Source organism: Toxotes jaculatrix, chromosome 3 (assembly GCF_017976425.1).
Source record: "Toxotes jaculatrix isolate fToxJac2 chromosome 3, fToxJac2.pri, whole genome shotgun sequence".
Classification (NCBI taxonomy): domain Eukaryota; kingdom Metazoa; phylum Chordata; class Actinopteri; family Toxotidae; genus Toxotes; species Toxotes jaculatrix.
In genome coordinates, this window is record NC_054396.1 from 2,821,187 (window position 1) to 2,837,296 (window position 16,110).

The window sequence follows — 16,110 nt, forward strand, 5'->3', positions numbered from 1 at the left end:
ATGCGGTGCAGTATCAGTATAAAGCCTGGCACACAGTGGAAATACCCAGGTGAAGTACTTACAGGTTCCCACCGGTGCTGTTTCTGAGGGACAGATCGCATCAGATGAAATGTGATCTGATGCAGATGGAGCTTTCAAAACGTGCCAAGATAACTCAGAATCAGTGGGAGGGGCCTTTATTGTTGGAAAATGAATAAAAAGTGCGGGTAGCTGGTTGTCTGTCAGAGAGCGGTACTGTGCAGAGGCGGGATGGACTCCTGAGGTGTGCGCGGATGATCCAGTGCCCCCGGAGACGACTTGAGAGTCTGTGAGCTGGAACGAAGTGTGAGGGGGACCTGAGGATTGGACTGGCTCTTTATTTCAGCTGTACCCAGGTCTGCAGCTCTGAGCGCTTGTCTGATAGACAGAGGGACGGATGAGCCGAGCGTGTACCTGCAGGCTGAGACTACGAGCGGCTCTGAGGCAGATCCTCCGCTGAACACGCCCTGATACAAAAAAGGTAGACGCACACTCTCACCGCCTGATCCCCGAGGAGCCGAGCTTACTTACCTGTAAACCAGCGGACCCAATGCTCCACCGCAGGCTCACACTCCCGGACACCTACCAAATGAAATCAGGACGAGTTTATTTCCACCACAAACTTTGGTTTGTCCCGAGGAGCTTCATCCACGTCTGTCGCTCGGAACACCTGGAGATCCCGCGGGACTCGGTGGAGAAATAAAGCTGGTTATTGCGGCAGTAGAACATTAATCCGCCGGCTGGCCTGAGCACCATGAGCAGGAAGACGCGGCGCTGGATTTTACATTTTTTCCTGTGCCTTGGGATAGTGTATTTGAAAATAGGGTGAGTTACTGGGATGTCCCACAGGTTGTCTTTGCATTTACGTACAGGCGCTGTAAGATTTCTTTTTTTTTTTTTTTTTGATGAAAGGAGAGCAGGGCAATTTAAAATGCTTTCCATTAGAGGAGATAGCAGATAGGAATGCAGTTATCATACACGTGTGATCAGTCAGAACAGTGTGTATTTCCTCAGATTACGGTCCTGCATAAAACACCTGAGGAACATCCACAGGGGGAAAAAAAAACCAAATGCCATATTTTAACCTTTCGCCTTCACCGCAGGGGTCTGTCATCGGTGGTCGCACTGGGAGCGAGCATCATCTGTAATAAAATCCCCGGCTTGGCCCCCCGTCAGAGGACTATCTGTCAGAGCCGACCCGATGCCATCATAGTGATCGGAGAGGGAGTTCAGATGGGCATCAACGAGTGTCAGTTTCAGTTCAGACACGGCCGCTGGAACTGCTCGGCCCTGGGAGAGAGGACCGTGTTCGGGAAAGAGCTCAAAGTGGGTATGTTGCACTTTGATTATATTTAAACAGGATGTACCGCAGGCGGAAAAAATATCTGCACATTTATTCAGTTGATTGAGTTTATTGGTTCTTTGTACAATAAGCATTTTGAATTAGTGTTATTTCCCTACATTATTCTATGTGGTTCTGTTGTGGGCCTTCTACTGAGTTTAAAGCGGTTTTAATGCACTTGTGCACAGTATACAGACTAAATGTCCTGTAGCTGTTGATACATTCACAGTGCAGTTCAGTGACTGTATCTGTTATTACAGAATTGTTATTTCTGTTGTTTTGAATGATGAAACTCTTATTACAGCGAGAGCTTCACTTCATCTGTGTCATTTTACCAAAGTGCCATGAAAGACATTGTTAAACATGTCAATGTGCCTTGATCTATATAGATACACTGCTCACAATATATTTTTAGTTTTACTAATGTAATAGTATTTACTGTGGAATAAGCAGTTTCATTCTCTCATTGCTGCACAGTAAAACACCAGCAGGTTAATACTTGTTTGTTGTGTGTACACTGCACGTTTCTATTTATTAATTTCTATTATATCTGTTTATAACTGTTTGTAGCATCTGAACAAGAGTCTAACACTGCCTGAAAAAGCTGGACAGCCAGCGCTGAAAACTGTACCATACAGTGTCCAAATATAGTCCAAAAAGACGTCCCTCCGAGGTACTCGACCTCTGACACCTGACAAATGTCTGCGAGTCAGAAGCTCAGACTCGGTGCATCTGCTCTCGGTGGGAAAATAAGCCACAGATTTTATCCTGCATGTGGAATAAGGCTGGAGGCGATGCTTGCTCCAAAGACGTTTGGGGACAGTGGAAAATAAGTAGAGAATCATATTTAACACGCTGGAATTTCACTGGCTTGTCCTTTAAGTTCATCCTGTCATCTCACAGACAGAGACGCAGAGCTTGGGTGTCGTTTTTCACTTGAAGCGTATTTATGGATTATAGCTCACATCATGTTTAAGCCTTTAATTTATGCTGATTGCTGCTTTGAACATTGATTTTTTTTTAAATATTAGGCTGTATTGTGTTACCTGAAATGGTTGCAGCATTATCTGTCATAAATACTGAGCAGAGAACAGATTCACACACTTCAAAGCTGCAAGGTGAACAGTTTGATGTGTAACTGAGCAGGTCGCAGCCTCACAGGTCCTTATAAACAGTGATTAGGATTCATTAAGTGACCTCTGATCGTAAAGGTTAAGATGATGCATTGGAATCTTTTGCCTGATGATTTCGGTGTGTTTTTTTTATCACAAACACACACTCTTTAACTGAATGCATGTCCTTACCAGCCTGTTGCTCTTTCATAGCCTGCAACATGCAGACCGACATGCTCTTTATCTGCTCTCAGCTTGACGACCTACATGTATGTTCATAAAATACTTTTCCCCCAAAAGCTTCAAGTTCAGACAAGCACTTTCATCTTGGTTTACAAATTTAGCTCCAGGTTCTGCAGCTTTGGCAGGGGATGTTTTATGTAGAATCATTTTAGGCCTCTGCTTTAGGGAAGCGACGTCTCTTTTTGTGCATATCAGCAGCTTTAAACAAAACTCAGTGAGAAGAGATGATTGCAAACGTTTCAGCGCCCGCAAAAATCCAGATTTCACTCAAATGTAGCAGAGAATCAGGCTGATTTCCAGGAGACAGCAGGCTGGCTCGAGCGCTGCTCAGTCCCAGCTGCCCTGTACGGAGCCTGTCTGAATCCATTGTTTTGTTTCAGCGGACTGGAACATTGAAAACTGACAGAATAGGCTACATAAATTTGGGATTGTTGTTGGCAGTGATGCAGAAATGTACAGTATTTTGGCACCAGGATCAAGTATCCTCCCCATCCACCAAGCTGGCTACTTAAAGTAACTCTGTGTGGGTACGGGCCGTGTCTATACCGACGGAAGCAGAAGCTCACAGGGCGTTTGCTGCAAATTATGTAATAGTTAATATATTTAGTTCATAAATTCACTCTCGACTGCTGCTGTATTTCCGTCTGCTTTGCCTTTACATCGTTCAACTGTCCATCACTGCACAACAAACATAGATTCACATCAGTTTGTTCCAACAAAACTCAACATCTGCACATAAATTTCACAGTTTGAAGAAGAACTATGACCTTAAACGTCTAAAAAAGAAGCTTCTATGCTGGTTTAATTGTTAAAGATGATGACTTTATGGGAACATTTTTGCAACTTATGGTCATTTTTGGATGGTTTCCACGTGTGCTCCCCACAGGAATTATCTCCATTTTAATTAAAAAACGCAGTTGACCTGAAGCACTCAGATTTATGGAGTGGAAATCCATCTATGTAGGGAGGCTCTGCATGCCTCTCAGATTCACCTCCACAGGGTGGATCCTGGTGTGATGGCAGCTGGGACAAGGGCCAAAATGATGCCTATAATATTTTATCTCCCACTGAATGGTCTCAAATATACATCTCTACCAATCCTATGTCATCAACAGACTGAATGTTAATTGGTGAAATTGTTAAATTACACGAGTCTGAAGGTTCTTTGATCATAAATCATAAATACAGTGAAACGGTCCTGTTCTCTGAGAAACAGTTTCTCCTCTTTCACACTGCTTCATTATATTTTCTGAAAGATTCAGAGCTTTTTCCCAAAGTTTATCTGTTTAAAGAGAGCATGATTAATGAATTGGACTTGGCTTGGCTCATGTATTTTTTGATTTGGTTTGAGGCAGCTATGCCAGGTATGTAAGGAGGCTTGACAGAGTCTGAAATAGTGAATTCTGTTGTCGGCAATTGTGATTTAAAAAAAATGTCTTTTCTCTTTATCGCAGGCAGTAAAGAGGCTGCGTTCACCTACGCGATTATTGCTGCCGGGGTTGCCCATGCAGTCACAGCAGCCTGCACCCAGGGCAGTCTGAGCGGCTGCGGCTGTGACAAGGAGAAACAGGGTTTCTACAACCAGGAGGAAGGCTGGAAGTGGGGCGGCTGCTCTGCAGACATCCACTACGGCCTGGGCTTCTCCAAGGTGTTTGTGGACGCACGGGAAATTAAGCAGAATGCCAGGACTCTCATGAATTTACATAACAATGAAGTGGGACGCAAGGTATGTTTGTAATAGTCTGACATATCTTATTCCTCTGTGTCACAGAGCTCCACTTAAAAACACATGAGTGAGCCACAGTGTTGCACTGGGCGACATGTTCCTTCATCACTGTGAACACACACACATAGATTGATCTACAGCTGAAAACATTCTCCAACAAAAGCTCTGTTTCAGTAATATTTGAGAAAAACTACAGTGACCAGCTGTTTGAGGAAATTATACTGAGCCTTTTTTTTTTTTTTAAAGATGAAACTATATATTTGTGAGGTGTTTTTAAAAACATACATCTTCAGGAGAAACCAGTGGGCTAATGAGTGACAACCAGAGACAGGGTGGAGATCAGAAGGTACATGATAATCTGTGTGAAAGATCAGGATAAAATCAATTCAGATAATATCATCCATACACACACCTGTTTTCTCTATCTGCCGCTTTACCTGCTGTTTAGTGTTACAAGCGTATGAACATCATTTTTGTTGAAACACTTTATTTAATGCAGCCCTACCTTAGATGATGGAATTAGTTAAATGTAAATGAGTAGGGTCTAGTTTGGGGGTTTGGCTGCAGTCATTTCTCACAGTTATTTAAAGAGGTCACAACCAGGGCAAGTGCCAAGTACAGTGACATCAGGAGCCACTGAGGACAGAGTGTGGTCGATGCAGGATCCTGCTCTCATTTAGAGAAGTCAAATAATGTAGAGTCAAGAGGTAACAGTGTCTGACAAGATGCACAGTGAAGTGAACCCAGGAGCGTATGAGAGTGTATTAGCCAGACTCTGATGCTGTTAACCAGTGGAGGGAAGTCGGGAGCCAAATGACAGATCAATAGAAATGGCAGGATCCTCCACAAAGTGGCCCCACAGAAAAGCAGCCTGTTGGAAAAGCCCCAGCAGGCACATGATGGATGAGTGGAAGTCTGCGGTAAACTTCTGAGATCACTGCAGTCTACACACGTCTACTGGAGTGTAGAGCTCAGAGGGAGACAGTGATATGGAGAGACAAAGAGTAAATAACTGAATTTATTTGATTTAGTTTGCGCAATAGAAAAGATGAAGAAATATGTGAGAGAGTCTCTTGGCAGTTCATCGTAGCGTCATCACTCAGAGGGGTAATCATTTCATGAGCTGCTCAGGAAAATCCCCCTCTGGTGATGGTTGTGAAGGGATGAAGAGCGATGATGAGGATGGATGTCATGTGCAGCAGGACTTCTGATAATAGAATTAATTTATTTTATTCAGTCTGCACAAGAGGAAAGATGAAGATTACATCCCGTTGCGACACCATCATTTAGAGGGGTAAGACCAGAATGCAGTGATGGATTCAGTGAAGACCAGCAAGTCTTCACTGACCAGTCATAGGTTAGGGTGCCTATATGGGGCAGCAGCAAAAGGAAATTTTGACAAGCTGTAACAATCCTGAAATTAATCCTACCTTCATGAGGGTTATCATGTTCAGATTCAGCTTTATGAATCAGCATCTTGTCCCCAGAGGATGAATCCTGCTGATATTGATTATTCCCTGATGGTTCCTCACCACCATTAGACTGAGATTTTTTTTTTTTTTTTTTTGTGAAATGTCTCGACAGCTATTGGATTGATTGCCATGAAATTTGGTTCCGATATCACTTCCTGCTCAGCATGAATTTCAGTTCCTTTGTTGGTCCCTTAACTTTTCATCTAGAACCATCATGGGGTCAAAATTTGATATATAAAATGTTAGCATGCTAACATGCTAAGTTTACATAGTGAATGCTGTACAAATTAAATTAAAAATGAATGCTTGCACAGCTGGTAACAAAGGCTAAATTTATCAATGTAATTCCCAATCTTTCAGAAGAGACCCTGAAAATGTCATGAAAATGTATATTTTGAGGGGCTGCACTTGTAAAAACTGAGAAGCTGCGTGGTGGATTTGCTTCGATAGATTTCAGGTCCATGTCCCAGGGACAGGTTGTGTTCCCATTCAGGGAGAGAGAGGAGCTGTTTCATCTGTGGACCAGGCTGTGGTGGGAGAAGGCTTCATATTTGAGGTCTGGCATCAGTCAGAATGTGACAGAGTGTGTGAATCTCTTAATATACACTTACTAAACGGATACCTCTGTAATTATTGTAGTGAGGCTTTCATGTTTAATTGGAGATGATGTCAGAGTGTGTTTTTAGAGTCAACCTTCAAATTTCTTGAGAAGAATAAACAATAGTGTAAAAGGTGCCACGGGAGGCTTACAGCAGCTCTGTTAGACAAACAATGGCAGCTTCGCTGGCATCTCCCTCCCCTGAACTCCGTGAATTATACGTTTGTCGGATCTCGGGAGCATGACCACACTGAGCTGTGTGCATCCAAGGCTTTTGACAATTACCCCACGAGACTCCAGAAAGTCTGAGGCCATATCAGAGTGGAATAATTAAAAAGCAGGGTGAGGCTTCTTTAATGCCAGCGAGGGTGAAGGAGGAAGGAGGGTAAGCTGATGTCATTCAGCCCAAGGCACACGGAGAATACCCACGCTGCTTTGCCAAACACACCAAAAACGTTCCACTATAACCTTGAAAAGACCTTTCACCGCCGCCAGTCTATTCGTTATAAATGTCTGTGTGGTGACAGACCAAACTATCTCTTTACTCACCACAAGAACTCATAAATGAACCCAGCATATGTCTGAATTCATCACCTTGTACAGATTCATTTTATTCTAACTTTACTATTTTAATTTTGATGTTGAAATTGAAATTGATTTCAATCTTAGAGTACTTTTCATTTATTAGAAGCACTTCTCAGGCTGTCAGAACTAAAGCAGCAGCAGCAGCAGCAGCAGAGGTTAGGATATCCTGACTATCAGTCCTTAGTATGGGCCAAACTTCAAGATCCTACATTTCCCAATATGCTTGATGGCATTAAGGAGAACTGAACACTTGTCACGTATATAGAAAAAAAAGCTTTTGCAGCCTGGACCCATTGAACATACACACTAGAGCCTCCAGCCATTCATCCAGTCAGTGACAGACATTAGTGTTTACAGGCCTGCTGTTGTGGTCCTGCCAAAGTCATTTTGGGGGGTTTGAGATGCTCTGAAAAACGGGTTCACTGTTTGACAGACACTGGTATTTATTGGATTTTTGGTGCAGTGTGCACCATGTGATAAATGCAGAAGTTGCAATATCCTGTGTGACCTCTGCGCCAAAATTTTCTCATAGTCCGGCGCTCTTCCTGAGGGCTCGAGATAACCCTGATGAGGTCACCGTGACATCATAAGAGTTATTTTCTCAGAGCTGACAAAGCTTCCTCCAGGGAGACATGATATCGAAACTGTTTTCACGGACTAACACTCCCTATGACTGGAAAACTGATGTGTAACATCAGCGATGTCCTTTTAAGCTTCTTTTGTCCAATTATCTTGTTATAATGACTTAAATAAACCCAGTGAAACAAATGTGATTGTATATGAGCATACAAATTATTTACTAAATAACAGCACATGCAAGAAGTTCGAGGATTCCCATGCTTTTACATGGTTCTTCCATGCGTGTGTGTTTTGAAGCTCACCCTGTCTTGTTGAAGAATGGCGCACACGTAGCTACCAGCCATAGAGTGACATCCTGTAGCAGCCCTGAGATCTCTGGAATGCTTACATTCATTTGGAATGCTTGAAAACGTTTGTCTCAACCTGTTGAACTATTCATGCAATATCACTGAGTATTTCTCCCAACTCATGTTTCTTACCTGCTCATTATGGGAACAACCTGTAAGAAACCATGTGTGTGAAGTTACAACTGAAAAACGTTTCTCTTGAAAAGCTAAAAAGATTTTTAAGATCCTACAAAGCTCCGATGAAGGTGCGATTGATAGAATCTAAAAACTTTTGTCCTCCATGTTGCAGGTCCTGGAGAAGGGCATGCGTCTGGAGTGTAAGTGTCACGGTGTGTCGGGATCTTGCACCACCAAAACCTGCTGGACGACCCTCCCCAAGTTCCGTCAGCTGGGGTACATTCTCAAGGACAAGTACAACCAGGCCGTGCACGTGGAACCGGTGCGAGCCAGCCGCAACAAGCGCCCCACCTTCCTGAAGATCAAGAAACCCCATTCCTACCGTAAGCCCTTGGACACGGAGCTGGTCTACATCGAGAGGTCGCCCAACTATTGCGAGGCCGACCCTCTGACCGGCAGCACGGGAACTCAGGGTCGCCTGTGCAACAAAACGGCTCAGCAGCCCAACAGCTGCGACCTGATGTGCTGCGGTCGGGGATATAACACACACCAGTACTCACGTGTGTGGCAGTGCAACTGCAAGTTCCTGTGGTGCTGCTACGTTAAATGCAACACCTGCAGTGAGAGGACAGAGGTGTATACCTGCAAATAGAGATATTTATTGGACGTGTATTCAGACAGCTAGACTGGACTGTGTGTGTGTGTGTGTGTGTGTGTGTGTGTGTGTGTGTGTGTTGTTATGTATTTCAGAATAAGGGTTCTTTATGGCTGTGATGCCTTGCCGTGTTGATGCTACAGCCATCATGACAACCACTTCCTCCAACTTGTGTTGATGATACTGAGGCCAGTGCACGTCTGCCATCACACTGGACTCGACCTATGGGCTCATAAGTTTTATCTGTGTTTTTTTTTTCTAATGTCATTTCATGCCCCAGGCTTGACTTCACTGGTCTATTGGCATGACTCACCTCAAACACTTTTGTTTTCTTTCTCTAAACTAATAATTTATTCAGTGAGAAAACTACTGATTGTTTTGAAATTTCACTGTCGACTAAATCCGGTAAAGTTTTAAGCTGGTGTAGATACCTGGTGGGGTTTTTTTTGTTTTTTGTTTTTTAGAAAAAATGCACTTAAGAGCAAAAAGAATTTTCTTTTGACTATCCTTTTTTTTTTTTTAAATTACAAACAAGTTAAACACTGGAGTTGAAACCGGAAACAGTCAGAACTGAACTTGATTGACAGATTTGGGAACCTGCGGCTCACAAGTATTAAGTCCAGCAGGAGAACACTGAACTACTGATTGCTGACTCAGTATGATAGTATTGTTTTCTGCTCGTTTCTTCCCCTCTTCCCCTCCAGTTTGCTGCTAGTTGTCTGGAAAGTTGTGGAGCTTGTGACTCAGCAGCCGTATTGACTCTTCAAGCTAAGTTGACGCCACCAGGAGCAAACGCGAGCTTCCAGACATAAACGTCCCTCGATGTTGGTTGATAGAATATATTTTGTAAGAGATTATTTTTATATAAATGTTGTTTTATTTATTTTCTATCTCTGTGTAAGATATTTTCTCTTAGCATTTCTTTACCCACTGAAACACTGTTTTAAAAATGTGCCTGTTTCCTCAGCAGAAGAATCTAAGAATGTCACACTGAATTGTGCAGTATTGTGACGTATAACCCATTTCAGGAAGTGGCTTTGCTACCTACACAGAGCTGAAGTACTAATGTCGCCTCCAGGCTGTTCCATGAGCATTAGCCTCTTTGAGTCAGTTCCATCTCTTGTAGTGGATTTATTTCATCTGTGTTTCTAAAAACAAGGAAGATAAAAATAAAAATAACAAATGTGCTTAAATAAATATCAGATTCTTGTTCCATCCAGTTAGACAGATGAATTGATCAGGACAGTGAAAAAGGTTTGGTTTCAAAGCCGGATTTTCAGTGTTTTGCATTAATACAGATAAGATGTAAATGAGGCAGAACTACTTCAGGAACTGAACCTGGAAGTTACAGTTTGTTCTTCAAATCACCCAAAAGCTGTAGTGTTCTTAAATCAGAAGTTATGTTGTCATTTGTCATGTAGACCCACACTGTCTTTTCTTTTTGTTCAATAAATGTCGCAGAGTTAACAGAATGAGCTGATTCTGTGTTTCATAAACATTTTTCAAGTTGGGTCTCATTGTGAATTGAATTGAATTGAATTGAATTGTGGAGGCAGTTCAGAGTGAAGTAGGTGTGACTGCGGGCTGTGTTGCAGGTGTCACAGCAGTGTGTGTTCCTCAGCGAGCAGTGGGAGTGTGGAGCTGGCGGCTGATGGATTGCTCTGACATCTGCTTCATTCACTCCTCAACAGCGTTGCTACAACAACCACACTGTGCCCCCCAAAAATGCTCCTCTTCTCATCGAGAGGCCAGACTGCCCATTAACAAAATGGTAACCGTGCAAAACCCAGATAAAATTTGGATGCTATTTATTTTGTGGAAATGGCAAATGAGAAGAAAGCGGGGAGGGGCCTTTACAATTGCAAGGGGATGATGTCAAGGAGGATTTCAATCTGAGCAACAGAAAAGGTCTTAACTCCCGGAATAATCGGCACAAAACATTCCTCGGCTAAACTTTGCCTCAATAGAGTGACGCTTTCAAAAGGCAGCTGGCCAAACAGCCTTGGTCAGAGTGAGACTGAGGCTCTGTCACTGAGAGCTTCACAACATTATCAGTGTTTCAGAGAGAACTGGCTGGTTTTTCTATTCACATCTCTAAAGATGTGGCCTCCAAGTTACTCTGTTAACACAAAACAGACACAATCACAGGTGGAGAATTGATTTCTAAAATTTTTTTTTTTTTAATTAATATAGTGTTATGATCTCTCTTATGTCTATTCCTCCTTTTCACTGACAAACCTACTGCTTTTCTTTGGTAATATTGGACAATAGTAGTATAATAGTATAATAGTATAATAGAACTATCTGAGGTGCCATGGTATCTCACCCCGTTGTTACCATGGTACCATCTGGTTCTTGGTATCCAAGTACCTGCTTGAATACCATGGTACCTCCTGTGGTACTTCACTGCTTCAACATGGTAGTGTCATGGAACCAGCATGACTTCTGTAGTTCCCACTGTGGTATGCAACAATCCTAATGTCAAAAGTACCGTGGTACCATTTTGGTTTACAGGGCTCAAATTTCTTATGGTTCATAAGTTTAAGGTTGACTTGGTCTGATTACACTTTTAAATGTATTTATAGATGTGATGCTTGTTCTCATCCCTTTACTGTTTAATTCTCATCTCTCACCTGCAGTTTAGAAATTTGTCCAGATGAATTAATTTTTATTTAATTTTTTACTTTTGTATGTTTCAGCTTTTAATCCAACATGGAGAAGACTCCGAGAAGTGGACATTTGAACATCTATATCTACAAGAGAACTGGACAAACTCGGATCAGTTCCACTGGATCAATGTGTCACCTGCTTTCTGGAAAACCATCTGCAGACCATCTGTAATAAAATGCACGTATTAACAATTTACCTTTCATTAACAAAGTCACAATATGGTGCCAATCACAAGTCAAATGGATTGTTCAATCTGAAAAATCCTTAAATATGAAACATTTTCATGTTTAGTTTGTATTTTTGTTTCATGATTTACTATAAATTATCAGACAATTAAAATAATCACTCAACAGACCAACACATTTTCTAACCGCCAATGCTCAGTTGCACACCCTTCATCATTCCCTTTTTCAATCAACAGTAGATTGCATTTGTTAGCTGTCTAACCGTATATCAAATTAAACCATGGACTCTATGACTGACAGACACTGACAGCAAAGAGAAAAGAGTCAAAGAACAAACTGACTCATCCTTCACAGGCCTCTGTCAAAAAACAAGCAGATGACTGAAGCACTAATGAACTTCTTCATGGTGTTTTTCCTATAAACACAAGTGCGTCACTGCCAAGGTCCCCGGTGTTTAGTGCCTCTGCTTGTTCAAGGGGTTTGCAACTTCTGGTGCCAGCCTGTGTGTGTGTGTGTGTGTGTGTGTGAAGTGCACCTGTGAACACCTGCACTGAGGTGGGATCCCAAGATTTATGTCTGCCACACAGCTCACTGCTGTGGCTGCCTGTCATCTCTGCGCCTGTTCCTGAAGCTGCTCATGTGAGTTGCCTCACACACTCGCCAGAGTAGATATTTCATTTATGCAGAGCTAAATTCTTTAATACAGAGACTTTGTTTGCTGTCATATTTCAGACCAGTGTTTTTTTGGCTTGGAAAAAATGTTGGTGCTCCACTGAAAATAGCGCTGGAAGGTGTCATGCTTGGCTTGTGCAGGAGAGAGTCCTTGTCAGAACGCTGATTATTTAAGACAGCGGCTGCTTAATAACTGCAATTATGGCAGTGCCTTGAAAGCGAGGGCCAATCAGAGTCCAAACAGTGCCAACAATGACGTCGCAGCTGAGGAATGAGCCAGAAACAAGGTACACATACTTTGGAAAACCAAAGGCTGTTTTGAAGATTTTAATTGAAGGATGCATAAATCAAATAAATCAAATTTCACATCAAGTACTTTAAACACTGCGTCTACAATAAATCAGAATTTGGAAAGAATGATGTGTTATTTGTTGGCTAAAATAGGCCAAGGTTGGAGCATGCCAGTTAATGATAAACCTGTAGCCCTGAGCTAAACTTCTTCTGTGTGGCTGCAAAACATTTTTAGTGTTGAAATGGGCTTACTGGTAAAGCAGATGCACCCAGATTCTTGCCCCTTATTCAGGCACAGTTTAGGGGATTTTAGAAGTCATGACCACAGTCTTGCTCTTTTGATTTACAGGGTAGGTTCAACAAATTGTAAGAAAACATTTTCTTACCCGCCTCAAGTGGTCTCTAGCCAAGCACATGGTGGTGTTTTTATTTGATCAGGTTTTGAGATATCCATCTCTGAGATTTCTGGTCCTACCCCAGCACAGTAGAGGTGAACTGAATGTTGTTGGTACTCACAAGATTAAAAAAACGACATTTGAAACTGAACTGTTTTTAGAATCAGTTCAAATCAGGCTCAAATTTTTGTCATGTCTGTCTTAGGCCAACACTCACATTTCCATGAGAAGGTCTGGAGGAAGCTGGAGTTTCTGCAAGTACTGAAGTCTAAGGTATCACACACACACACACACACACACACACACACACACACACACACACACTCATGCATGCATACAAATTCACTTCCCCCACACAGTGTGTTGTTTAGCTCGCCAGAGCTAACATCTGTTCTGTTCGCTGCAGTGGTTATTTGCATCAAATAAACACAGAAAGCAAAAATACACAAAAGAAAACAAAACCAGAGACCATATTGTGATGAGATCCCACCAGCTGCGATGCCTGTCAACATGTTTATGTTCATGGGTCGGACCAAACCCATCTCTTCCAACTCGACCTTCATTTTGATCTCGCTGCATACATTGCATTTTGAAAGGTTGTGACACTATTTTTGTTACAAGATCTGTCCCCAGACAGACTGACAGACTTATAAACACCTTCCAGAGTACTCAGTGTCGCCCACAGTGTCACAGGTTTAGGTATTTAGTCATTAACCAAAGTACCTGATGCTGCATGAAAAGTCATATGATCACCAAAGCCTTCACAGTTTATTCCTGAACATGAGTGTACCTCATCATGGCAGTCCATCCAATATCATTTGTGTAGTAGATGAAAGTTAGGGGATCATCTAAGTCAGTGGGATACATCCTCTGAGCACCATGGACATTTACACCACATTTCATGTCAAATTCAGACTGGAGCATCGTAAGACGCCCAGTTGATTTTGCTAACTGAGACCGCTGAGTCCTCATATTAGCTTTGGCTCATCTTTGGAATGCATTTTACATGGTGGATTTCGTCCATCTTTCACAGTGGAGTTTAGTTTGGGTCTATTCACTCTATGGCCAGTATGGACAGGAGGATGTTCAATGAATGTTAACTCTTTCAATGTGCATATTGTCATAGTCTGTAAATTTATGTCAAGTTATGTTTTTTGTCTAGTGTCTATATTGTCTTGTGGGTTCTTGTTTTATTTTGAAATCATTGCCCTAGTGTATCTTGTCTTGTCCTACTTCCTGTCTTTGTCTTGTTTCCCGCCATTGTAATTGTTTCTCCGCCCTAATTGTTTCCACCTGTTTCCCCTTACCTGTTGTGTGTATATATAGTCTGCGTTTCCCCTTGTCCTGTGCCCGTTTGTCTTGTCATGTTGTCAGTGAACCAGCCGTTGTCCATGTTTCCCTTGCCCTTGCCAAGTCAGGTCGTGTATTTCAGTTGATACTTCGTTACCTCTTAGAGTGATTTTCAGTTGTTACTTCGTTGCCTCTTAGAGTGACTTTCAGTTGTTACTTTGTTAACTCTTAGAGTGATTTTCAGTTGTTACTTCGTTGCCTCTTGGAGTGATTTTCAGTTGTTACTTCGTTGCCTCTTAGAGTGATTTTCAGTTGTTACTTCGTTGCCTCTTAGAGTGATTTTCAGTTGTTACTTTGTTGCCTCTTAGAGTGATTTTCAGTTGTTACTTTGTGAATAAAACTGTTTTCTTTGTACTCTGTCGTTGAGTCGTGCATTTGGGTTCAAGTCCTAGTTCAGTCATAACACCATATGGAATGTGAGCCCAAAAAGCCCAACCCTATCTCCTGCGTGGCATCCACTTTCCACTAGTTATAATTTCCTGGCTAATCCTACCTAAGTGAAGGTGTCACAATGTGGACACAATGTTCTCATGATTTTTGGGACCAAAACAAATTTTGTAAATCTTACAGAGACCTCTATGTTTAAAAGATTAAATGGTCTTCTACGATTACAGTCATGCCAACTACCTGCTTTTACCATCTCTGTCCAAACAGAGATCACTGTGTGGAGCAGGTAGAGATCTTCTGCCATCGGCACTGCGGCGTCATGCAGTTGTGCTGTGGTTACGCTCTAAGACATGAAGCCATGCAGGAGGTCCCCGTCCCCCCTTTGTTTCCTGCAGTGATTGACAGGAGGCTTAATCCCAGAGAAGCCAAAGGAAATCGCATCAAGATGCACTTAATTACACTTTTTTTTTTCTCCTGCAGGCCTTTCTACCACATGTGTGGCGTGTATCTGAAATTACACTTCACGTATGAAAAGGATTAGAAACGATTCTTGTGCTTGTGTTAGCTTGCAGCTCATACCAATTCGTGGAGTATATAGAAGAGTATCACGCTGTTATTAGAGCTTACAGTGTGGGGCAAACTAAATTATGAGTTGTCCCTGCAAAGGTTTACATCACACACAGCACCCTCCGCTCCTCTGACTGTAAAAATGTGTGAAGAATGCAATAATGACACATGGCGTGCACCGTATGAACCACTGTACTGACAGGACATGGGAGGTATGTCCCCGTGGCCATGCCGACATGAAAACCAAATAAGCAAGCTTCAGCTACATAAACGACTTCCTGCTTTACGCCCAGCAAGCTATAATTTTTCCCCAAATAAAAGGACGTAAGAAGTTCTTGAAGCATATTGAGGCATTAAACGATGAGAAAACACTGAAATCTGAAGCCTGAAGCAGAATGTGGGTGGAAAAGTTGAATCAACAGCTAATGCAAGTCCTGTATCCTGTTTCAGTTCACTACGTGACCAGCTCTGATTAATAATAGCAGAGATTGTGCTTTATAGAGGGAGCAGGTACGCTTTAAGTGTCGCATAAATTCCTGTGTAGAATTTGCTCATTCTCGATGGTTTCATCACCTCACACCTTTCACAGTTGATTTAAGCAGAGGAATGTGGTGGATCATCCTGCAGCAGAGAGGGCAGCTGGAGGAACCTGAAAACAGTTGTGACAGTCGTGCTAAAATAAGTTTGAGTAATGAACAGCCTGATGACAGACTAACGCTGCATCGGTGTATCCAAAACAACTGTGTCCTCTGCAAATGCTTTGAATGATGAACGAGAAGCAAACCAACTTTTATTCACA

At 42.3% G+C, this 16,110-nt stretch overlaps 1 protein-coding gene across 2 annotated transcripts; it reads left to right on the forward strand.

Moving 5' to 3' along the window:
* The first annotated feature begins 250 nt into the window (after nt 1-250).
* Nucleotides 251-10,247, forward strand: wnt7aa (wingless-type MMTV integration site family, member 7Aa). Of its 2 annotated transcripts, none has more exons than XM_041034960.1 (4): nt 251-843; nt 1,122-1,348; nt 4,170-4,441; nt 8,312-10,247. In XM_041034960.1, the coding sequence occupies exons 1-4, from the start codon at nt 773-775 to the stop codon at nt 8,789-8,791; spliced, it is 1,050 nt and encodes a 349-aa protein (XP_040890894.1). In that variant the 5' UTR covers nt 251-772; the 3' UTR covers nt 8,792-10,247. The 2 variants fall into 2 exon arrangements, with proteins under 2 accessions (XP_040890894.1, XP_040890895.1); XM_041034961.1 differs by having other exon boundaries at nt 251-499.
* Nucleotides 10,248-16,110: the final 5,863 nt, after the last annotated feature.

Bases quoted from the DNA above. Each gene is read 5' to 3' on its own strand.
- wnt7aa (XM_041034960.1), top strand. From the start codon at position 773: ATGAGCAGGAAGACGCGGCGCTGGATTTTACATTTTTTCCTGTGCCTT. The intron at 1,349-4,169 runs GTATGTTGCACT...TCTTTATCGCAG, and splicing joins CGGGAAAGAGCTCAAAGTGG to GCAGTAAAGAGGCTGCGTTC. The intron at 4,442-8,311 runs GTATGTTTGTAA...TCCATGTTGCAG, and splicing joins ACAATGAAGTGGGACGCAAG to GTCCTGGAGAAGGGCATGCG.